The sequence below is a fragment of the Cervus canadensis genome, chromosome 2, assembly GCF_019320065.1.
Source record: "Cervus canadensis isolate Bull #8, Minnesota chromosome 2, ASM1932006v1, whole genome shotgun sequence".
Taxonomy (NCBI): Eukaryota; Metazoa; Chordata; class Mammalia; order Artiodactyla; family Cervidae; genus Cervus; species Cervus canadensis.
This window is the reverse complement of record NC_057387.1, coordinates 6109863-6135725: the sequence shown is the minus strand read 5'-3', so window position 1 is coordinate 6135725 and position 25863 is coordinate 6109863. Positions and strand designations below refer to the sequence as shown.

General features: G+C 38.0%; 1 protein-coding gene across 5 annotated transcripts in view; it reads left to right on the top strand.

Moving 5' to 3' along the window:
• The window catches only part of DDR2 (discoidin domain receptor tyrosine kinase 2), a 172604-nt gene that overhangs the window by 119986 nt on the left and 26755 nt on the right, over window positions 1-25863 (top strand). For all 5 annotated transcript variants that reach the window (XM_043450719.1, XM_043450712.1, XM_043450703.1 and 2 more), the window contains 7 exons: window positions 3549-3651; window positions 5234-5465; window positions 5793-5940; window positions 6319-6424; window positions 16483-16666; window positions 21466-21709; window positions 25286-25348. In XM_043450719.1, coding sequence (XP_043306654.1) covers window positions 3549-3651; window positions 5234-5465; window positions 5793-5940; window positions 6319-6424; window positions 16483-16666; window positions 21466-21709; window positions 25286-25348 — 1080 coding nt within the window. The remainder of the gene's footprint in view (window positions 1-3548; window positions 3652-5233; window positions 5466-5792; window positions 5941-6318; window positions 6425-16482; window positions 16667-21465; window positions 21710-25285; window positions 25349-25863) is intronic.

Here is a 25863-nt window from a genome sequence, read left to right as displayed (position 1 = left end):
TTAGAATAATTTCAATATTCCAACATTGAGTTATAATTGACATATAGCAGTATACTAGTTTCAGGTATACAATATATTGAAATTATAATTGTACATATTGAGAAATGATCACCACAATAAGTCTAAGTTGACATCTATCACCATGCATAGTTACAAAAATATTTTTTCTTGTGATAAGAGCTTTTAAGTTCTAAAGTTCTACTCTCAATGACTTTAAGTATGCAGTACAGTATTATTAATTATAGTCCCATGCTGTGCTTTATATCCCTATGACATGTTTATTTTATAATTAGAAATTTGCACCTTTTGATCCCTTTCACCCAGTTTTCTCATCCCCCACCACCTGCCTCTGGCAACCATCAATCTGTTCTCTGTATCTGTGAGCTTGTTTTTTTTTGATTGTTTGGTTTTTAGATTCCACATGTAAGTGAATCATTTGGTATTTATGTTTGACTTATTTCACTTAACATAATGCTTTCAGGATCCATCCATGTGGTCACAATGGCAAGAGTTCATTCTTTTTCTTATGACTGATTATCATCCTATTGTGTATACTCCATTGTGTATGTATGTATGTACATATACATATATATGTATGTACACACACATACACACATACCCCACATCTTCTTTACCCATTCACCTATCAAAGAACACTTATGTTGTTCCATAACTTAGCTATTGTAAAGAATGCTACAATTGAAATGAAGGGTGAACATGTAGTTTTGAGTATGGTTTTCATTTTCTTCAGATAAATGCCCAGAAGTAGAATTGCTAGATTATATGATAATCGTATTTTTAATTTTTTGAGGAACCTTTGCATTTTTTTCCATAGTTGCTGCACCAATTGACATTTCTAGCAACAGTGCATAAGCAGTCTCCTTTCTCCACATCCTCGCCAGTACTTGTCACTTCCTACCTTTTTGATAATAGCCATTCTAGCAGATGTGAGGTGCTGTCTCTTTGCGGTTTTGATTTGCATTTCACTGATGATTAGTGATGTTCAGTTTCTTTTCATATACTATCCGTATGTTGACCATCTGTATGTTTTCTTTGGAAGGAAGTTAGTTGAAGAATAATTGAAATCTCCAACCATAATTATGAATTTGATAACTTTTTGGCAGTTTGTTTTTTGGCTTCATTTGTTGGGAAGCTTTGTTATGAGGTGAATAAATGTTTAGGACTGTCATGTGTTCTTAAAGAACTAACTCCTTTATCACTGTGAAATACCATCTTTATTCCTTGTCTTGATATATTGGGTCTGATATTCAGCTTTCTTTGATTAACTTTTCATGGTATATTTTCCCCATATTTTCTTATAATTTATCTGTGTTTTTATATTTAAAATATGTTTCTTACAGGTTATATGTACTTTAAACTTGATTTTTCTTTTTCTTTTTTGATTTTTTTTTTGATTTTTCTTTTTAAATCCACTCTGATAATTCCTGCTTTCTAATTGGTATATGTAGACCATTTCTATTTAATGGGAGTATTTATATGGTTAGCATAAAATCTGTATTCTTGCTATTTGTTTTCTATTTGTCCTATTTGTTTCCTTTAATTCTGTCTTCTTTTCAACTTTAATTGAATTTTTATGATTTCATTTTATCTTTTCTTGACTTACTCGCCATAAGTCTTTAAAAAATATTATTTTAGTGCTTGCTTTAGGGTTTATAGTGTACATCTTTAACTAAATAATGTCTACCTTCACATAATGTTATATAACTTCACATAGAGTATATAAAAAAAACCTTTCAGCAGGATAGCTTCTATTTTTCCTTTTTAAGTCTTTATGCTGTTATTGTCATGTATTTTAATTTTGTATATGTCATAAACACAATATGTTATTATTTTTGTTTAAATAGCCTGTTACCTCTTAAAGAGATATAAATAACATTAAAAATCATCTTATTTACCATGTAATTGCCATTTTGAATGGGATATTTGCTGTCATCTTTATCTTTGGTCCTCTGTTCATAAAGTATCCTTTTCCTCTAGATGTTTTTAAATTTTTCTCTTTATCACCTGTTCTAAGCAATTGGATTATGAAATGCTGTAGCATAGTTTTCTTCATTTTTTTTAATCCTTCACATTATTAAGTTTCTTGAGTTTGTAATTTTCATCAAATTAAAGCAATTTTACACCATTTTTATTCAAATAATTTTCAATCTTCCTCCTTCCTCTTCTTCACAGAATCCATTTATATGTATATCTAGATATTTGAAATTGCTCCACATCTTACTGATGTGATTACTTTTTGATTATTGCTTGTTTCTCTTTTCTTTCATTGTTTCATTCTGAATAGTTTCTACTGTTGTCTTTATGTGTATTATTTTCTTTCCAATATGTAATTTGCTTTTAATTCCATACAATGTATTTTAGCTCACATATCACATTTTATCTCTGGAAATTTGATTTACTTCTTTTCTTTACCTCTATAGCTTTCCTTATATCTTTGAACCTATGCAACACAGTTATAAGTATTTTGGTGTTCTTCTTTTCCCATTCTAACTTCTGTATTAATTATGAATCTGTTTCAATTGATTTTTTTAAAAAGTTATAGATACTATTTCTTTGCTTCTCTTACAGACCAATTTTTTAAATTGCATGGGACATATGTATACTAAAAAATTATTTATTGTTTATCTGAAATTTAAATTTAGCTAAGGATCCTCTATTTTATTGCAATTTATGTCTTGAGACCTCTAGTCCCCTTGATCTCTCCAGACTCTTCTTTGTCTTCTGAGCTCAGGAAATCCTCCAGCCTCTGCCTGCATTTTCACTCCCTCTGCTATAGCCTGGATGCTCTCATCGAAGTAAGCTTTGCAATTGTGGAGCTCATATTCTTTGTTTCCTTTCTCTCAGGAATTGTTGCCCTTTGTTGTCTGATATTCATTATGTTGAAACCCAATTTTTCATATACTATTCATATACTGTTTTTTGGTTGTTTTACCCAGGAGAATAAATCTGGTCTTTGTTAGTCTATCTTGGCTGAAGGAGGAAGTCCATCTCTAGAGATTATTATTCTTAGCCAGAGGCAAAAGCATGGAGCTGATGGGGCCAAAGCTGTGTGTTCAGTACCTTTATAGGAGAGTTTTTTGCTCTGCTCCATAGTTTTATGAAATCAGCTATCTAAGGGAAAAAAATGCTATGGATCATAAAAGGTACCTAGTAATTATGGGGATGTGGATTTACCACTGTTGGGAAACTGATTAGAAATGCATGTCTGCTAATAAGAAAATGGGGATAGGCCACGGAGTTATTACCAAGTGAAAGGATAAATCAGCACATCACAGGATTGTCAGAATTTGGACCAAAAGAAAGGGTTGGCTGAGGGTCAATGATTGGAAAACTGAGCGCTAATAAGCTTGGAGACCAGTCCAGGAAGAAAAGGCTGAGAGAGCCAGAGTGGTCAAACTGGGGTTGTAGAGGGACTTAGTCCCTCTTTCCTGTCCAGTAATCAACTGCATCCTAGCTAGCGGTCTCTGAAAATAAAAATAAAAATAAAAGCATTTCCTCTCTTTTCTCTTTGGTTCTTCTTGGTTCAGCTATATGCCGCTATCCTCTGGGCATGTCAGGAGGCCACATTCCAGATGAGGACATCACAGCTTCCAGTCAGTGGTCAGAGTCCACAGCTGCCAAATATGGAAGGTGAGAATGGACACCTCAAAAAAACCTGAGTTCTGGGCTGGACAGATGGCTCCCTTGGGGCTTCCCAGGTGGCCCCGTGGTAAAGAATCTGCCTGTCAATGCAGGAGATGCAGGTTCGATCCCTGCATTAGGAAGATCCCCTGGAGTAAGAAATGGCGCCCCACTCCAGTATTCTTGCCTGGAGAATTCCATGGACCACCTGGCAGACTGTAGTTCATGGGGTTGCAAAGAGTCAGACACTTCTGAGGGACTGAGCATGCATGCATAGGTTGGACAGAATAACTGGCTCAAAGGGCTAACAGAGGAGGATGATATTTGGTGGGAGCTGGTAGGAATGGGGGAAGACATGTGCTAGTCTAGCAGCCTCACGCTGGAGCCTCACCACTCATTGCAGGCTGGTTTATTGACATGTGGGACACTTGCTTTAGCCAGTCTCTCACCATGAACTACTGCAGGAAGTGGACTACAGTGGTACCTATGGGAAAGTGCAGATTAGGTAGGACACTGGAAGTTAGGAAACCTGATCCTCTTTTTGGTGAGTATCTGTGAAACATCGCTCACAGTAGAAGACATCAAGGACTTAATTAGACATTGAGGCATCCAATAAATTCTTCCCTCATCTCAAGGATACTTTACACTGAAGGGCCATCCTCATCCATAAACAAAACATGGTAGGTTTCTTGTGGTCTAATGTCAGGGGTCCTTTAAAGCAATAAACACCCTTGTCAAAAGCTATTTAACTTGTTAGGAAATAACCTTCTTCTTGGAATCTAGTTCTTTTGGTGTAAAGTATTGATCTCTGTTAAAACGGAATCATCCATTTTAAGCCTTCCTATAATCATCCCTATAAACCTTCTCCATGATTCCTGTCTTGGAGTGTGAAAGATTAGAGTGATGTCTGGTGGGGCTGGAAGGGAGTGGCAGTGAGTAGGTATCATCGGTGAGAGGAGACACATTCCTGGGAAGAGGGAAAGGGGGAAGAGGGTCCCAAAATAAGCTTTACAATGATTTCACAATTTTGCTTGGTCATCCTGGAGGTCATAAAATGAAACCAGATTATTTACTTTTCCCTGACATGCCCTTACTCCTCACTCTCACCATAGGTTTTCATGGCTTTTTGCTGAGCTGCCACGCTCATCCTGCTGGTTGAAATTCCACTGCATTGCACAACCCACACTGCAGATCTGATGATTCCTCCCTCCCCACTCTTATAACTTGATATCCAGGCAAGGAGTGGCTAGCTTTGTTATAAGGAATAGAGGGTAGGGAGGGTTTCATTGCATGGGACCTCCCTTGTGACCTCTAAATAAGGGTGGGAAGTAAAGGCTACATATTGTCTGAAGGTCTCCATCTCCCTGGTGGTGACTGTCTTTCTGGGTTTCATGGTGCCCCAGGGAGAGGGAACTGGCCACAAGCGGGTACGGTGGTGACAGTCAGACTGGTGGGGAGAGCCCAAAGAGTCTGTCTGGACTGGATTCCCAGCCTGCTCTCTCCTTTCAGGACTGGCAGCTGCTTGCTGGGGACTGGTAAATAACTGTGGTTTCATGGTTCCTTCCTCTTCCCCTAACCCTCATCCATCAAGGCTGGACTCGGAAGAAGGGGATGGAGCCTGGTGTCCTGAGATTCCAGTGGAACCTGATGACCTGAAGGAGTTTCTGCAGATCGACTTGCACACCCTGCACTTTATCACTCTGGTGGGGACCCAGGGGCGCCATGCAGGGGGCCATGGCATTGAGTTTGCCCCCATGTACAAGATCAACTACAGCCGAGATGGCACTCGCTGGATCTCTTGGCGGAACCGGCATGGGAAACAGGTAAGAAGAGACATCCAAACCCTGGGATGTCTGGGACCGTATTTTGACTTAGGCTAGAAGAGGAAGTACACAGATTGTCTATGCAGCTGTTTATGTGTCCGCAGATGTGCTATGCCCTTGTGAATGTGTGACCCAAGATGAAGAGGAGGGTGGGGGCACAGACAGGGATATCAAGGCTGCTGAGAGATATTCAATGCTGTGAATGAATACATTCTGCTTCTTGAATTAAAAAGAGAGGTTCCATCAAAGAAATAATGACTTGGGGAATGAAGAAGAGTCAGCATAACTGCATTGCATCTCCTCAGTCTTTCTCTCCCTTCTTCTCAGGTGCTGGATGGAAATAGTAACCCCTATGACATTTTCCTAAAGGATTTGGAGCCACCAATTGTGGCCAGATTTGTCCGCTTTATCCCAGTAACTGATCACTCCATGAACGTGTGCATGAGGGTGGAGCTTTACGGATGTGTCTGGCTGGGTAGGTGTCTAAAGAGAGAGAGCTTATAAACTTTATTAAAGACATCAACCCCTGGTCAATAAAGGCAATCAAATCAGAAGGAGGATTTACTTCCACTAAGAATTGCAGTGGAATTACTAATCATCCTGGTTAGAGTAAAGAAAGGAATATTATTCATCCACCCAGGGTGTGGTACCCACACCAAGTTACTTTGCTGACTGCTGCTACAGGGGAGTGCTCCCCAGGATGGCTCCTTGTGTGCCCAGATTGAACCCTCGGTGGACACACTGCTCACAGTAGCACTCTTGAAGGCTCAGACAGTTCCCTGGGATAGCTGGTCTAGGCAGCAGGTACATCTCCTTCCCAAAGGCACTGACACGTCCGTGTTTCCTTTGGCAGATGGCTTGGTGTCTTACAGCGCTCCAGCTGGACAGCAGTTTGTTCTGCCGGGAGGCTCCATCATTTATCTCAACGATTCTGTCTATGATGGAGCTGTTGGGTACAGGTAAATCCTGGGAGACTTTAATCATCAGGCTAGGAAAATGACCACCAGAAGAGAATAATACTTTATCGTGGCCTGGGAACAACACTGAATGAATCAATCAGCTAGCCAGTGTTTATTTAGCACTTATACCAGGCATGGTGCGATAAATTTAGATACAGTAAAATCAGTTCAGTTCAGTTCAGCCAATCAGTCATGTCTGACTCTTTGTGACCCCAGGGACTGAAGCATGCCAGGCTTCCCTGTCCATCACCAACTCTCAGAGCTTGCTCAAATTCATGTCCATCGAGTCGGTGATGCCATCCAGCCATCTCATCCTCTGTCGTCCCCTTTTCCTCCTGCCTTCAATCTTTCCCAGCATCATGGTCTTTTCCAATAAGTCAGTTCTTCGCATCAGGTGGCCAAAGTATTGGAATTTCAGCTTCAGCATTAGTCCTTCTAATGAATATTTAGGACTGATCTCCTTTAGGGTGGACTGGCTGGATCTCCTTGCAGTACAAGGGACTCTCAAGAGTCTTCTCCATCCCCACAGTTCAAAAGCATCAATTCTTCAGTGCTCAGCTTTCTTTATGGTCCAACTCTTACATCCATACATGAGTACTGGAAAAACCATAGCTTTGACTATACAGATCTTTGTCAGTAAAGTAATATCTCTGCTTTTTAATATGCTGTCTAGGTTGATCATAGCTTTTCTTCCAAGGAGTAAGCATCTTTTAATTTCATGGCTACAGTCACCATCTGCAGTCATTTTGGAGCCCAAGAAAATAAAGTCTGTCATTGTTTCCATTGTTTCCCCATCTATTTGCCATGAAGTGATGGGACTGGATGCCATGATCTTTATTTTTTGAATTTTGAGTTTTAAGCCAGCTTTTTCACTCTCCTCTTTCACTTTCATCAAAAGACTATTTAGTTCTTCTTCGCTTTCTGCCATAAGGGTGGTATCATCTGCGTATCTGAGGTTATTGATATTTCTCCCAGCAGTCTTGATTCCAGTTTGTGCTTCATCCAGCCCAGCATTTCTCATGATGTACTCTGCATATAAGTTAAATAAGCAGGGTGACAATATACAGCCTTGATGTACTCCTTTCCTGATTTGGAACCAGTCTGTTGTTCCATGTTCTGACTGTTGCTTCTTGACCTGCATACAGATTTCTCAGGAGGCAGGTCAGGTGGTCTGGTATTCCCATCTCTTTAAGAATTTTCCACAGTTTTTTGTGATCCACACAGTCAAAGGCTTTGGCATAGCCAATAACGCAGAAGTAGATGTTTTTCTGGAACTCTCTTGCTTTTTTGATAATCCAATGTATGTAATGGATGTAGTTTTTATCTGAAAGGAACTGACAGCCTAGTTTGGGAAGACAAAGTGAAAGTGAAAGTGAAGTCACTCAGTCAGGTCCAACTCTTTGTGACCTGATGGACCTGCCAGGCTCTTCTGTCCATGGGATTTTCCAGCAAGAATACTGGAGGGGATTGCCACTTCCTTCTCCAGAGAATTTTCAACAAGACAAAATAATCATGAAGGAAACAGTAAATTATACAAGAAGGGCTAAATTTTGTAGTATGATAAGGTAGTCATCTTTTTGACCCTCAAAAGGGACGTGAGATCTGACATAAATTATAGCCTACTTATGGAGACGAAGGGCCAGAAGAACTAAAGCTACAAGCATAATGAACTGGACTTCTAAAGAAGTTCAGAAAGGATGAATTCCACACATGTAAATGCTTTAGAAATTGTGAAAAGAAGGACACTATTAAGACCTAAAACAGATAAGGAAAGTCTCTAGGATGAGACAGTAGTTGGCGAAAAGGAGGCAGGCAGAGGGAGCAGAGGAAAGGAATCAGGGATGAGGACCAGAACGACCTGACTACAGCAGAAGCTGGAACTGGAAACAGCAGGAGGACTGATGGATACTTGAAGTGAACCAAGGGAGGGCCATGGTAGAGGAGTATGTTCAGATAAGGAGGAATTTAGGGTTGGGTAAGAGATGTTCTCCCCATCCCAATTCATTCCAAGTCTTGCCATTCTTCTACCCCAGATCAATAGTTTTCTTTCTGAAGTTGATCTTTGTCTGCACAGGTTGAGCTTGGCAGAGAGGTCTCAATCATAGTGAAACCCACACTGCATAATTGAGGTTGTGGGTGGTTGAGAGAGAGAGAGAGAGATTAGTGAGTCTCAGGAAGAGGACTGTGGAATTACAGCACTTCCATTGTCTTAGGTGTGAAGAATAAACTACTGACCTTCAGCTTCCCAACCCCTTTCTGAAGACATGACTCATCAGGTTTTCTGTGGCGAATCACTTCCTTTCCATCTACTTAGTCATTGTTCTTCCCCCTGTACATACGTTGGTCTTGACATCATTTCACTTAGCCACACCCAGCTGCCATAAAATCAAGGCACAGAGGAAAGCAGAGATCAATTGAATTCATTTTAGTTTAGTAAATCTTTGCTAATCAACTGTTACTACATGCAAGGAATTTGGTAGGGATTCACATATAGTAAAGTCATTGATCATACATTTAAGAAGTTCACAGTTTATTAGCCATCTGTATGTCTTCTTTGGAGAAACGTCTATTTAGGTGTTCTGCCTATTATTTTGATTTGGTTGCTTTTCTGATACTGAGCTGTCCGAGATGCTTGTATATTTTGGCGATTAATCCTTTGTCAGTTACTTCATTTACAATTATTTCCTCCCATTCTGAGGACTGTCTTTTGATTTTTTTAATTTTTTAAAAATTTATTTTATTTTTTAAAATAACTTATTTTTTATTGAAGGATAATTGCTTTACAGAATTTTCCGTTTTCTATCAAACCTCAACATGAATCAGCCATAGGTATACATATACCCCCTCCCTTTTGAACCTCCCTCCCATCTCCCTCCCCACCCGACCCCTCTAGGGTGATGCAGAGCCCCTGTTTGAGTTTCCGGAGCCACACAGCAAATGCCCATTGGCTACCTATTTTATATATGGTAATGTAATGTTACTCTTTCCATACATCTCACCCTCTCCTCCCTCCTCTGCATGTCCATATGTCTATTCTCTATGTATGTTTCTCCATTGCTGCCCTGTAAATAAATTCTTCAGGACCATTTTTCTATATTCCATATATATGCATTAGAATATGATATTTATCTTTGCCTTTTTGACTTACTTCACTCTGTATAGTAGGTTCTAGGTTCATCCACCTCATTAAGACTGACTCAAATGTGTTCCTTTTTATTGCTGAGTAATATTCCATTGTGTACCACACTTTATCCATTCCTCTGCTGATAGACATCTAGGTTGATTCCATATTCTAGCTATTGTAAATAGTGCTGCAATGAACAATGGGATACATGTGTCTTTTTCAATTTTGGTTTCCTCAGGGTATATACCTAGGAGTGGGACTGCTGGGTCATATGGTGGTTTTATTCCTAGCTTTTTAAGGAATCTCCATACCATCTTCCACAGTGGCTGTATCAATTTACATTCCCACCAACAGTGCAGGAGTGTTCCCTTTTCTCCACACCCTCTCCAGCACTTATTGTTTGTAGACTTTTTGATGATGGCCATTCTGACCACTGTGAGGTGATAGCTCATTGTAGTTTTGATTTGCATTTCTCTGATAATGAGTGACGTTGAGCATCTTCTCATGTTTGTAAGCCATCTGTATGTCTTCTTTAGAGAAATGTCTGTTTAGGTCTTTTTCCCACTTTTTTATTGGGTTGTTTGTTTTTCTGGTATTGAGTTGTATGAGCTGCTTGTCTATTTTGGAAATTAATCCTTTGTCAGTTGTTTCATTTGCTATTATTTTCTCCCATCCTGAGAGTTGTCTTTTCACCTTGCTTATAGTTTCCTTTGCTATGCAAAAGCTTTTAAGTTTAATCAGGTCCCACTTGTTTCCTTTTGTTTTTATTTCTGTTACTCTAGGAGGTGGGTCACAGAGAATCTTGCTTTGATTTATGTCATCAAGTGTTCTGCCTATGTTTTCCTCTAAGAGTTTTATAGTTTCTGATCTTACATTTAGGTCTTAATCCATTTCGAGTTTATCGTTGTGTATAGTGTTAGGAGGTGTTCTAATTTCATTCTTTTACATGTAGCTGTCCAGTTTTCCCAGCACTATTTATTGAAGAGACTGTCATTGCCCCACTGTATATTCTTGCCTCCTTTGTCAAAAAATAAGGTACCCGTAGGTGCATGGGTTTATTTCCAGGCTTTATATCTTGTTCCATTGGTTTATATTTCTGTTTTTGTGCCAGTACCATGCTGTCTTGATGACTGTAGCTTTGTAGTATAATCTGAAGTCAGGAAGGTTGATTTCTCCAGCTCCATTCTTCTTTATCAAGACTGCTTTGGTTATTTGGGGTCTTTTGTGTTTCCATATAAATTGTGAAATTTTTTGTTCTAGTTCTGTGAAAAATGGTATTGGTAATTTGGTAAATTGGTAATTTGATAGGGATCTCACTGAATCTGTAGGTCATATTTGGTAGTATAGTCATTTTTCACAATATTGATTCTTTCTACATGGAATCTCTCTCCATCTGTTTATGTCATCTTTGATTTCTTTCATTAGTGTCTTATAATTTTCTGTGTACAGTTCTTTTGTCTCCTTAGGTAAGCTTATTCCTAGATATTTTATTCTTTTTGTTGCAAAGGTGAATGGGATTGATTCCTTAATTTATCTTTCTGATTTCATTGTTAGTATATAGAAATGCAAGTGATTTCTGTGTATTGATTTTGTATCCTGCAACTTTGCTAAGTTCATTGATTAGCTCTAGTTATTTTCTGATACTGTCTTTAGGGTTTTCTATGTACAGTATCATGTCATCTGCAAACAGTGAGAGCTTTACTTCTTTTACAATCTGGATTGCTTTTATTTCTTTTTCTTCTCTGATTTCTGTAGCTAGGATTTTCAGAACTATGTTGAATAATGGTGGTGAAAGTGGACACACTCGTCTTATTCCTGATCTTAGGGGGAATACTTTCAGTTTTTCACCATAGAGAATGTTTACTGTAGAATTAACCATATATGGCCTTTACTATGTTAAAGTAGGTTCCCTCTATGCCCATATTTTGAAGAGTTTTAATAATAAATGGGTGCTGAATTTTGACAAAGGCTTTTTCTGCATCTATTGAGACTGTCATATGATTTTTATCTTTCAATTTGTTAACATGGTGTTATCACCTTGATTGATATTCATATATTGAAGAATCCTTGCATTCCTGGAATAAATCCAAGTTGATCATGGTGTATGTGCTTTTTGATGTGTTGCTGAATTCTGTTTGCTAAAATTTTGTTGAGGATTTTTACATCTATGTTCATCAGTGATATTGGCCTGTCGTTTTCTTTTTTTGTGTTGTCTTTGTCTGGTTTTGGTATCAGGGTGATGGTGGCCCCATAGACTGAGTTTGTGAGTGTTCCTTCCTCTGCCGTTTTTTGAAAGAGTTTTAGAAGGATAGGCATTAGCTCTTGATAGAATTATCCTCTGAAGCCATCTGGTCCTGGGCTTTTGTTTTTAGGGAGATTTTTGATCATAGCTTCAATTTCAGTGCTTGTAATTGGGTTGTTCATAATTTCTATTTCTTCCTGGTTCAGTCTTCGAAGATTGAACCTTTCTAAGAATCTGTCCATTTCTTCCAGGTTATCCATTTTATTGCCATATAGTTGTTCATAATAGTCTCTTATAATCCTTTGTATCTCTGCATTGTCTGTTGTAAGCTCTCCTTTTTCATTTATAATTTTGTTGATTTGATTCTTCTCTCATTTTTTCTTAATGAGCCTGGCTAAAGGTTTGTCAATTTTGTTTATCTTCTCAAAGAACCAGCTTTTAGTTTGATTAATCTTTACTGTTGTTTCTTTCATTTCTTTTTCAATTATTTCTGCTCTGATCTTTATGATTTCTTTTCTTCTAATTTTGTTTTTTCTTTGGTTCGTATTTTTCCAGTTGTTTTAGGTGTAAAATTAGGTTGTTAATGCAATGTTTTTCTTGTTTCTTGAGGTAGGATTGTATTGCTATAAACTTCCCTCTTAGAACTGCTTTTGCTGCATCCCATACGTTTTGAGTTGTCATCTTTTCCTTGTCATTTGTTTCTAGAAATTTTTGATTTCCCTTTTGATTTCTTTAGTAACCTGTTGGTTATTTAGAAATGTATTGTTTAATCTCCATTTGTTTGTGTTTTTTTTTACAGTTTTTTTTCTTGTAATTGATATCTAGTCTCAGTGCTGTGGTCAGAGAAGATGCTTGATATGATTTCAATTTTCTTAAATTTACTGAGGTTTGATGTGTGACCCAAGATGTGGTCTATCCTGGAGAATGTTCCATGTGCAGTTGAGAAGAAGGTGTATTATTCTGCATTTGGATGGAATGTCCTGAGGATATCAATGAGATCCATCTCATCTAATGTATCATTTAAGACTTGTGTTTCCTTATTAATTTTCTGCTTTGGTGATCTGTCCATTGGTGTGAGTGGGGTGTTAAAGCTCCTGCTATTATTGTGTTACTGTCAATTTCTCCTTTTATGTCTGTTAGTGTTCGTCCTATGTATTGAGGTGGTCCTATGTTGGGTGCATAGATATTTACAATTGTTATGTCTTCCTCTTGGATTGATCCTTTGATCATTACATAATATCCTTCCTTATCACTTGTAATATTATTTATTATAAAGTCTATTTTGTCTGATATGAGGATTGCTACTCTATCTTTCTGTTGCTTACCATTTGCATGGAGTATATTTTTCCGTCCTCTCACTTTCAGTCTATATATATCTTTAGGTCTGAAGTGGGTTTCTTGTAGACATATAGATGGGTCTTGTTTTTGTATCCATTCAGCCAGTCTGTTTCTTTTGGTTGGAGCATTTAATCCATGTACATTTAAAGTAATTATTGATAGATATGTTCCTATTGCCATTTTCTTAATTGTTTGGGGTTGATTTTGTAGATCTTTTCCTTCTCTTCTATTTCTTGACTATACAAGTCCCATTAACATTTGATGTAAAGCTGGTTTGGTGATACTGAATTCTCTTAACTTTTGGTTGTCTGTAAAGCTTTTTATTTCTCCATCAGTTTTGAATGAGATCCCTGTTGAGTACAGTGATCTTGGATGTAGATTTTTCCATCTCTTCATCTTGTTTATGGTTTCCTTTGCTGTGCAAAAGCTTTTTAAGTTTAATTAGATACCATCTGTTTATTTCTATTTCCACTACCCTAAGAGGTGGGTCACAGAGGATCTTGTTGTGATTTATGTCAAAGAATGTTCTGCCTGTGTTTTCCTCCAAGAGTTTTATGGTTTCTGGTCTTACATGAAAAAGTGCTCAACGTCGCTTATTATTCAGTTCAGTTCAGTTCAGTCGCTCAGTCGTGTCCGACTCTTTGCGACCCCATGAATCGCAGCACACCAGGCCTCCCTGTCCATAACAAACTCCCGGAGTTTACTCAAACTCATGTCCATTGAGCCGGTGACGCCATCCAGCCATCTCATCCTCTGTTGTCCCCTTCTCCTCCTGCCCCCAATCCCTCCCAGCATCAGGGTCTTTTCCAATGAGTCAACTCTTCACATCAGGTGGCCAAAGTACTGGAGTTTCAGCTTCAGCATCAGTCCTTCCAATGAACACCCAGGACTGATCTCCTTTAGGATGGACTGGTTCGATCTCCTTGCTGTCCAAGGGACTCTCAAGAGTCTTCTCCAATACCACAGTTCCAAAGCATCAATTTTTTGGCACTCAGCTTTCTTCACAGTCCAACTCTCACATCCATACATGACCACTGGAAAAACCATAGCCTTGACTAGACGGACCTTTGTTATTATTAGAGAAATGCAAATTGAAATTACAATGAAGCATCATCTCACAACTGTCAGTATGGCCATGATTTAAAACATCTGCAAAGGATAAATTATAGAGAGGGTGTGGAGAAAAGGGAACCAAGGCCAGGAAGAAGAGACAAGGAGGAGGAGTTGTTCTTCTTTACCAGCATCACCAACACGACGAGCTGCTGAAGGTTTTTTAAAGCTGGAGAAGAGCATGATGGGAGCTGTACCTTAGGTAGATTCATTAAGCTATTCAAAGGCTAGATTTGAAAGGAAAGAGAGGACAAGAGGGGGATGTATTCTAATTCCAAGTTCAGTCAGATGAAAGGAATTAAGGACCCAGGCCAAAATGGTGACTGTGAAAATGGGAATGAGGAAGAGGCTCACTTAGGGACCACTGGATATGAGAAAAAGAGTTATATGAAACATGGTAGTCTAGGTAACTAAAACAATGAAGATGACATTTATCCATTCAACAAACATATGCTTATTATATGCCAGGAACTCTCAGTGGATATGGAAGAGAAATATAACTGACAGAAATGGGAAATCTAGGTGAAAGATTTAGTTTAGAAATGGATGATGATGGATTCAGTTTGGGTTATTAATGTAAGAAACTGATAGGACATTCAGATGGAGAAATAAGGCAGATAACTGGAAATATGTTTCTGGATGGACCCCAGAGAAACGATAAAAAAAAAATGATCACAGAGAGTTAGACATTATCAGCTTCCACCTCATAATTGAGGTCATGAGATATCTAGTTGGGGTGTGGCTGAGTGAGAAGATAACAAAGTTACCTAATTCAAGTTCTCAGGAAATAAACAGTCATAGTAGCAAAAGTTACTTTAAATTTTTAAAAATTAAAAGTAATGTATACTCTTGTAGAAATTCTAACAATCCTAAAGTATAGAAAGTAAACAGGCAAAGTTTCTTTCCTTACTCCTTCCCCACTTGATTAAATTCTGATTAAAAGGAAATTGAATTAGCATTCCTTTTAATTGGTATTGCTTTTCTGAAGATTTTCATGGGGATTTATTTTTCTGGGGACAATGGGAAACACATTCATGTCAAGTAAACTCATGTTGTCCTAGCCTTTTTGATCTGTGGAGAGAAGAAAAAGAAGGCAAAACCTTGGAAGAGAGAGCCAGGCTTTAGTCCCTGTAGATAAATATTATAATTTGCCAAACATTTTTCAATGAGCAAATATATTTAAAAATATATCTGTAAGCTTGGCACAATCACTTTAACAACTTTTTTTGGTAATTCACAAATTTTACATGGCATTGGTTTGCCTGTAACCTCAAGGATCACACAGATTATTGCTTAAGGGTGACTATCCCAATTTTTCACTTAGGAGACTCCTGACAGCCTCCAGAGCTTGAGGAGAGAGAAACTCCACATGATGTGCTCTCATTCTGTCCCTCCATAAAAGAAGGAAGGAGGTCTACTTATGTTCTCCAAACTTCAAACAGAAGCAGTCAGGCTTCTGGCAAACTCAGCCATTCACAACAGCCTCACACTCAGAAGTGGAAAGGCTGCCAAACTAGAACAGAAAATGAAATCCAGTACCTGAGATACCCATGTGATCCATGCATTTTACTGCATGAATCTAGTATTCTACAAATGTAATTAGAGTTAAATTAGTATTTAAATTTGGCAGTGGTTACCTTTTCCCCGTTTAGTTTGGTATCAAATTAAGTTGTTGGGGATGTGAGGTAGAAGGCAAGATTGGCTGCTCTGGAATTGATTCATCAAACAATAACAATATACAGTCAAAGGGGTGGCAGAAAAATTTGCCACCAGCTCTGGAACCATTTATTTAGTGATGAGCAAGTGCCACCATCTACTATATTATTCATTCTATGCATTCATCTATTTACTCATTAATGGATGAATTTGTCAAATGCACTTGATAATGTTGAATCATTATATAAAGACTTATTACGTTAAGTATAAGAACAGGTAAGGATACGATAGATCATAGAAAGCTTTTCATATAAAATGATTTTAAAGAGTGTTCAAAAGGTTTGCTATCATAGAGTTAAGTATCAAATATCTTGTAAAATTCATTTATATGGAATTCTTTGTTCCCCATTGATGCAGGATAAATCAGTACTATAAACTATATTGGATTTTTCATAATTCTTCAACCTCCAAGATAATCAACTCTTACAAAACCTGGGGTGAAGAAACTGGATAAAAACTCTTCTGTGAATATGTGATTAACGCCAAGTTCCTCTCTCCTTTTTCCTTCTCCTCTTTTGGTTTGAGCAGTATGACTGAAGGGCTGGGCCAGTTGACTGATGGGGTGTCTGGCCTGGATGATTTCACCCAGACCCATGAGTACCATGTGTGGCCGGGCTATGACTACGTGGGCTGGAGAAATGAGAGTGCCACCAATGGTTACATCGAGATCATGTTTGAGTTTGATCGCATCAGGAATTTCACTACTATGAAGGTCAGTGGAGTTAGGCATGGAAGCCAAAATCACAATCAAGGGAAAAGGCATTCTGGGAAGAACCTGAGGGTGATGCTAGCAGAACAGGATTCAAATACATATTCTACTGCTAACTAGCTGCATGCATTTCATGAGTCACTTCATTTCTCTGGGCTGGTTTCTTCATTTGTAAATAAAGGTGTTGGACTAGTCACTGTTTTTCAATGTATTTTGTTGCTGTTGTCTCATCAACAGAGTTGACGTATCCATTATGCAAATTGGGTGCACTGTCTGGGACCCATGATACTTTAAGCCCCCAGAAATGATTTAACTTCTTTAATTATCAGAATAAAGGAAATGAGCTTTAGGGTCAAAGTTATTCTCATCTTTTTAACAAATATGGTTGTAAAATATAATTTTAATGGGTTTTTATTGAAGGGTAGGGCCCACAAAGGCAGAAGTGACTAGGGCCCATGGACATCATTACTGGGCTCTGCTCAGCACTCTTCAGGGAGGGGGCATGCTCTTGTCAGCAAGGGTGACTCACTGTAGCTCTGAGGATCAATGGAAAAAGAAAGGGCTTTATATTTTGAGCCACTCTCCACTCTCTGAGTATTTTCTCTATGCCCACAGCACTGAGAAACCATGATAGAAGATCCCATACACCAATATTCCCAGAGTTCTTTGTTTCCTTATCTATGATCCTCTATATGTGTATGTGTCTGGTTCTCTTATTAGACCTCAAGCTCCTCCAAGATGGTGACTCTGCTTTCTGATCTCAGTACCCAAGCACCTGGTAGTTAATATTTGCAGGCTCAAAAAACGTTTGTAAATGAAAAAATGATATCCTTTATTGCCTACTTTCGCCATGTATAGTTATAAATATCTCTGCCACCTAGGGTAGAAGGAGGAGGAGATATGATGAACAGCAAATAAGACACTGAAAATACAATTGTATTTTCTCAACTATAAACAGAAATGTGTAGAAGGACTGAGGCCAGGCAGGAGAAATTGCTGTGATTTCTCGCTGGGCCAACATCTGGATTTTAGACCTCAGGCCCAGATATCTCTGAGATCTCTGTGACTCTTTGCCTAGCCAAAGGAGTTTTATCCAATGAATGAGATTCAAGGCAAGTGGTGGGGTGAGGTGGTGTGGTTTTAACCCAAGTCTTCTCTGAGCCCTCAAATGTAAGTTATTAGGTTTTTTAATTTGTTTTTGCTAAAATGCCATCACCCCGAAGTGTTCATTAAAATGCAAGTATTTTACCTCAGGGAGAGTAAAACAATAAAAAGTTAATGTCTTAAGCGCAATAGCAGAAGTGATTTTTATCAGTTTATTATTGCAGAGTAGTTAAGAGTGAGTAGGTAAATTTTATTGAGGACTTGGATGAAAGCTGAAAGATCTGGGAAAAGGACAGACTGGGTGTGCTCTGGGGAGAGTTAAGTCAGACCCTGAGAAGAGCTGAGGGAGGGGACTTAAGGCCTGATTTCCATTTTCTCTGGGGTAGGGCCTTTCAGGAGAGCCCACCCTAGATGTAAGCATTCAGGACATCTCTGTTGGCATGGTGGTTTCCTGGTACTTAGCTCAAATGGTCATTTTGCCTTTTCAATCCCATGAATGTTTCAGAGGGAAAGGAATAGAAGGGAAGAAAATGTCCATGTGAAATGTGACCAGATTAGATGCTAAACCTGAATGCTAGATTCTGGGGTAAACAGATGAATAAGAAATAGTCTCTTTCTTGGGACAGTTTGAGGTTCAGTGGGGGAAGACACTATTTATTTGCAGAAGGAGGTATGTAGAATGACATGGGAACCCTGAAGAAGGGAAACTGTTTTACTCTTAAGGGTTCCTAGTAAACAAGAATTTGTTAATTCTTGGCATGAAATTGGAGTCAAAAAGAAATTACATGTCTATGATATCACTCTCACATGTTAAGATGATAATATCTCCTAATTGGATTAATAACTATTAGTTATATGATAAGAACAGAAGAATATCCCTGGTCTGCCAGTGTGTTGCTCATGAATGGTTCTTTGGCAGTTGTGAAACATGTGTGCAATTGTGTATAACAAATTGTCCTTCACAAGATTTTTTGGGGAAGGAGGGAAATTTGCATAGTAGCAAAACTATGTATTCCTCAAGAAAAAATTTATTTGTGTTGTGAATAAGATGTATACCCAATGTGTACCTATGAACAAGCGTATCAATTCATTGTATATCACTGGGAGAATTTCTAGTCCCACAAATAATAAAATGTATTTTAAAACCCCTGTAAAGCTATAACATTTACTCAATTGACTTTGATCTTCCTGAGTCCCCAGCCACTCCTGTGTAGTTTATCACAGGTCAAAATTATTCAAAAGCATATTCTGCAATGAGAAGGTACCAGAAACTTCTCAGGAGCTGACTCAGGGTTGGTCCTTTTAAGGCTAAAAGGCCGAACAGGTATCTACCTTGTTTTAATTTTTCTGAAACAAAAAGTAAAAGATGACTTTCAGGTCATCAATGTCTTCTAGAGAGTTTTGCTTCCTAGGCAAAGTACTGCCCATTTCCCTCTCTGCCCTGATTGTAGTTAAAATACAGCATTTAGAAGAAATGTGAATCCACAGAGCATTTAGAAAGTGAAAACATTACATATATCAAAACAAATGGGACACATATAAAACTACACTGAATAAAATTCATGGCATTGAATATTTTCTTCATTATTAAAAAAGGAAGATATAAAAAAATGAACTAGACACTGAATTCCAACATCAAAGATTAATGTATAAATCAATTAATTAAAACTGGAAAACTATATAAATTATCATAAACCTGAGAGCTTTTTCTTTGGAAAAATATAAAATAAAAAAAAATAAAGACAAATTAAAAGAGATTCTGAAATATATATATAAATGCATTTCAAAATGTTTTCTATTTATTAAATAAATATTTAAGTCCATTGGGGAATGAAATCCTGTGCTATGTATTTGCATTCCAGGAGGATTCCCAAAACATTTGCAGGACAGATTATTGTCTTCCCCACAGACTACTTATCCAACACTCCACAGATTTCAAAACATCTGAAAAATCTATTGAAACTGTAGATGGCATTTCTTTGATTTTGTTCTTAGCCTTATTCTACTTACTTTTCAATAGACTGGAGCTGTTAATTCATCCCAAAGAAGATATTAACACATGTTTTCATCATTAACATTTAGAGGAAAATCCAAATGGGAAAGTTGAGGTGATTTGCCCCCTTTCCATGTGGCATGGATGTGGAAAGCACGCTGGACTGCAGTCTACGATTCTAGATCCTGTTCTGATGCTGACTGACCCCAGACAGGTCAAACCTCTTGGAGCACCAGTTTCCTCATTAGTGTACGGAGAACTGGACTAGAAGCTTTTTTTTTTTTTTTGGACTAGAAGATTTTTAAAGTCTGCAGTCACTCTAATATTTCGTGATTTTATTCTTTTCACATATCTCTGGTCTGTTTCATCAGTCATTAAATTCCTATATCATTACTTCTTCTTCCTCAGCTAAAAATAAATTCTGAATTAAAAAAAATGAAAGTGCTAGTTGCTCAGTTGTGTCTTAATCTGTGTGACCCCTTGGACTGTGACCTGCCAGGCTCCTCTGTCCATGGAATTCTCCAGGCAAGAATACTGGAATGAGTTGCCATTTCCTACTCCAGGCAATCTTCCCAACCCAGGGATCAAACCCAGATCTGCATTGCAGGCAAATTCTTTACCATTTGAGCCACTTGGGTTATACTGACTACCCAGAAACCAGAGGATGGTATTGAAGGGTTACAATTCAGGAACTAAGCAAGACATAAACTTGAAATAACAAATATATTCCAAAAATTACAGTGATGCTTTTCCAACCTAAAGTCTTTAAATTCAGGGGAGAGTGACCAGCAAAGCTCCATTTTCTACATAGGACTGAGCCTGAGGTAATGTTACTGAACTACCACCAGAGACTTGACTTAGTTACAAACATGGACATCCTGCTTTTGAGGGATGTTACTCACAGCAAGGTGCTACAGAAGAACTGTTGTGGAATCCTTCTTCCTGATGACCCTTAAAAGCCATACAAATACCCTGGTGAGACAGTCATGGCAGCAGGCAAGAGGGTGCAAGCTACCTTCCCAAAGACTTTCTTTTCTCATCTCAGAAAATATCTATGATGAAGATTTAATGCTCTCATCAGAATGGCTTTACCAAAATGAATTTAATTAAGAGAGATAATTAAGTCTTGTGTCTCTGGCTGACAAATGCTAGTGTCTGACAGTCAAAATGAGATTTCTGAAGAGAAAGATGAAATTGTATTGGATAGTGTGTTATTTCAGGTTTCTCATCTAAGCTCGTTGAAAGGAGTAGATTAATGTTGGAAATGTACCTAGGAGAAAGTAGTCCAGAATAGCTTGATTCTGGGTAGATAGCAACCATGGTTGAGAGGATTGGAGTGGTGAGAGGTGCAGTTATAGACCAGAGAGTCTTAAGGGCAAGGAAGGAGCTGAGAGGAGGCTGGTCCAGCCTAATTTAACAGATGAGGACACCTCTCCCGGCAGTGTGCAGCAAGATGGCTTGGAGCACAACTGTATAAAGGTGGCTAGAGTAGCAGCCTAGGTTTTAAAACGTCAGAGCAATGTTCCACTGCCACTCTGAGGTTCCTAGAAGGGAAAAATGCATTGCTACAGAGCATCAATTATTCACCAAGGATGGTGTTCAGAGAAATTTGACAAGTCTAAGGTCTTCCTGGGTGAGGTTGCACTGTGTCCCCAGTGCCACCCAGCAGGGTCAAGCTGTCACTCCATGCCTCTTTCTCGGCCAGGTCCACTGCAACAACATGTTTGCTAAGGGTGTGAAGATTTTTAAGGAGGTCCAGTGCTACTTCCGCTCTGAAGCCAATGAATGGGAACCTAACGCCGTCTCCTTCCCGCTGGTGCTGGATGACGTCAACCCCAGTGCTCGGTTCGTCACCGTGCCCCTCCACCACCGCATGGCCAGCGCCATCAAGTGCCAATACCATTTTGCTGACACCTGGATGATGTTCAGTGAGATCACCTTCCAATCAGGTTGGGAGCTTGGATGGCCCTTAGGGAAGTGGGCGCAGGGTGGTGAAGGAGGAAGGCAGTGTCCAGAGCGTCTCATTGGTGGGTCTCTGGGAAGAAAAAGGTTAGACAAGTGGCTTCTCGTGGGTAGATAGAGAGAATCTTTCGCCCCTAGTTTGGTTGTAGAAGGGCAGAGATGAGACTGTGGAAGTGGATGGAGTGTTTACTTGGCTCTCACTCATGTTTGTCTAAAAAAAAAAAAGAAAATGAGTACAATGTGTTAAAACTTTAATGTAAATCAAACCAGTTAAGGGAAAGCAAACCTAAGCACTATTAAAGTATTTAAATGAAGATGTCTAAATATACACTAAAGAGAACAATGAACCTCCATCCATCACTTAGCTTTACTAATCGTTGATTTTTTTGTCATGCTTGTTTCATTTATTCCTCCCTTTTTGCTATAGAATTTTGAAGCAAATCTGAGATGTTATTTGATTTCAATAATAACATTTTAGAATACACCCGAGAAGATAACATTATCTTCATAACAATGCATTATAACAACATTTATTAAGAACTAATTCCTTAATGTAATATAATAGCCAATCCACACTCATGTATCCTTGATTGTCTAATAATGTCTTAACAACAGTTGGCTTGAATGAATTAGGATCCTACTAATAAGGCCCTCCTGGTGTATTTCCTTTATTACATTGCTAGGCTGTATCTCTTTTAATCTAAAGAATAAATTAAAACAAAAATTCCATTCTGGATTAACTGATTGCTTTCCATGGTGTCATTTTACTGTAACTTATATCCTCTGTCATCTTGTAGACTGGAGGTTATATCTACAGGTGAATTTGATTCAAATTCAATATTTATTTTTGCTAAGGATTTTTTATAGATAGTGTTGTGTACTTTATGTTGAATCTCATCATGGAGATGTTGTTAGACTCCCTCACTTTTAGTGATGCTAAGATTGATCTTTGGGCTCAGGTGGTTTTTCTTTCAAAGAAAAGTTCCCCACGATCTTTCTCCTTAGACTTCACCCTCCATTGATGACCACTGCTTAAATTATTTCATTAGGAGTTGTTGACTGATGGTTTTCTAATTCTTTTGTTCCTTTTGCATTTATTAGCTGAATTTATTCTGAATATGAGAACTATTCCCCATACACTTGTTAATCCTGAAATATAGTTCACATTGCAAGGGCAGGATACCTGATTAATTTTTTCATCAATTTTTAGAGTAATGAGTTAATGCAACCTTTAGCAACTTTCAATGGTATCTAATAGATTTTGTTTTGATTTTCATCCTTGTTATGTTTCTTAGTATCATTATGCATTCATTGGTTTTCATAAATTCAGTGTTTGTTGCAATAATATTCTTTTTAATACTCAGATTGCCTGCATTTGACCAGAGCACATGCCTTTAAGCTGGCTCTATCTACTTTGAATTGGATCCTATAAGTTTTTGATAGCTGTTTTGTGAAAGAACAAGATGTTCCAAGCTTATTTTGAGCATTCACTGCTCCAGATGTGGAATCACATTTCCTGACGTGATCTTGGTTCCTTTTATTGGGGAATGGTATTTAGAGACCACAAAGTTGGCAATATGGACTGTGTCAAATCATGAAAAGTTAAAAGCCATTTAAGACACTGTCTATATCATCATAATTTAGATGAGGATGTAAAACCTAGATAATGATTTTTTTTTCATAAGATGTTCAAAGTGGTGACCAACAATAAGGTCAGAAGGAGAGAGGTCACTAGAGAGTGTATTTGTAATGGACGAAGGAGTGGGACTTTATACTTGGCCTGGAAGGAGAATACAGGCAAAAAAAATGACATCAGAGAAGAGGGAAGACTAAAAATAAACCAGAAGATCCCATCCTTCCTAATGTGATTTTTAAAAGAAAAAAATTTTAAGATGTTTTGCTAATTAAGATGTATTGATATGGAAATAGAACACATGTTCAGAAAAAGAGGTTTGGTGCCTCAGTACATTCTATTATAAAAATTTAAGCTAAGAGTAAGTGGATTCATTATTTTATAAAGTATTTATTGAGGGAAGAAATTTAAATGTTCAAAAGCAGTGTTACTTAATATCCTAAGTGTTAATTAGGAGACAGTAGGTTTCCATCATCCTCAGAGTTTCTGCAGAAGACTTGAAATGTTTGCTTCAGGAATTCATATAAGGCATGTTTTGCTGACTTAATGACCAAAGGATTTTAGAACAACATGAATGATTAGTTTTTTTTTGAATGATTAGTTTTAAGTCATCGTAAAGTTGTATTTCTGATAGGAAAATGGAACCAGATGTGTCAGTGCAATTGTTTCATATTAAATGATCTCCTAAACAGTGGTGTTTATGGCAGAAAATCACAGAAAATGTATTCATATCTTTTTTACATTTTATTGATAAGAATACAACTTTGAAAAAATGTTCTCAGTAAGTGATTAAATACGTCCCGTGTAAACCCAAATCAGACCAACATGTTAGTTATGTCTGCTGTGTTTCTCATTAACATTATTTAGAATAATGTTATTTTCATTAACATTAAAGAAGACACTTTTAGAAGTGTGCCAAAAAGACTTAAAATGGCTGTAGCTGTGTAACTACAGTTACATAGTTTTTGACTGCTGAAATAACTGGAACTTTAATGTCATGATAATATTAGTTTTCACTGAAGCCTGAGAATCCAATTCAGAAAAGTACAGGTGGGTGCCAGATACTTTATTTATATCATAATGCTAATAAGAAGAAAAATTAGGTTTTTGAGAGAGATTCTCCTTTGGATGGGAAGTGAGTATTTTAATTCTTCCCCTTTTTATTAGACAAATCAGAGGGAAAAATAAGTTACCAACATCGATCTGTCAAATACACTTTTGGGATCTAGTCTTGGAAGCTTCAGGATCACAGTAAAGGATAATTTAACTCAGCAGTTCCCAACATTTTTGGCACCAGGGACCATTTTCGTGGAAGACGATTTTTCCACCGACGGGCTGGAGAGGGGTGGTAGTTTCAGGATAATTCAAGCACATTACATTTATTGTGTACTTTATTTCTACTGTTATTACATCAACTCCACCTCAGATCATCAGGCATTAGACCCTGGAGGTTGGGACCCCTGCTCTAATTTACCTATAAGGATGAAGGCTTAATTTATAGATTAAAAGTCTAGGACAATGAAACATAATGAAAACTCTTTAGTAAACAAAAGAGTTCAATTAATTTAATTTCCTTGAAGGAAAGATCATCTTTAGCACCATGTCTGTTCCGTGTCTCTAACTCATTATATTCTCTCTATATTTTACTGAACTTGGGTCTCATTTCCTATGCATGCTTTATGATAATGTGTGGTCACAGCCCTCTGGTCATTCTTTCTTAAATTTTTGTATATCATGATACTTACAAAAGAAAAGCTGCCCTTGCTATTGAGATGAATGGTAATATTATTTATTTATTAAGAATATATGATTTCATTTCTAATCCAGTAAATTGATTTCACAAAGTACTAGCTTAGAACCTACCTTCAGAAAAACCACTAGCTAGCTGTCTTCTTCCCTTGAGCTCTGACTCACCCTTGCTTTATAACAGATGCTGCAATGTACAACAACTCTGGAGCCCTGCCCACATCGCCTGTGGCACCCACAACCTATGGTACGTGTTATGGAGTTCTTTGTTATAAAAGTTAAGTTGAGGAGACCTTCCAGAGGATGAAGAAGAGTGGAGATTGGCAAAGGCCTGCCTGTGTCAGAGGCTTGATACAGGGTATCCTTGGATGAAGAGTAGCTCCGGAAAGATAGGAGAGTCCACATCCAAAGTTAATGGCCCAAACTCACTCCCTTCCCTGCTGGTCTATGTGGTTGTTAAGCTGAGGCTGAGTCTTGAGTTGTCCCAATAGCTTCTTGGAAGTTTGGGACCCTTGGAGCAAAAACAGGGAGGGGGATATGTCTAGGTGAGACCCACTGTAGGGATCTCAAGGAAAGAATGAAAGTCTATGGAACAAAAAGCTAGTCTCTCCAATTGCAGGGAAATATGGACAAATGTATCCATTGCTTCAGACAGCCACTGGCTGTATAAGTCAGCAATCTGAGAAATACAAAATCATAGTGTAAAGTCCAAAGAGGACTCTCAGCTACCCTGGAATGTCTTAAAGAAACCACAGTGAAACT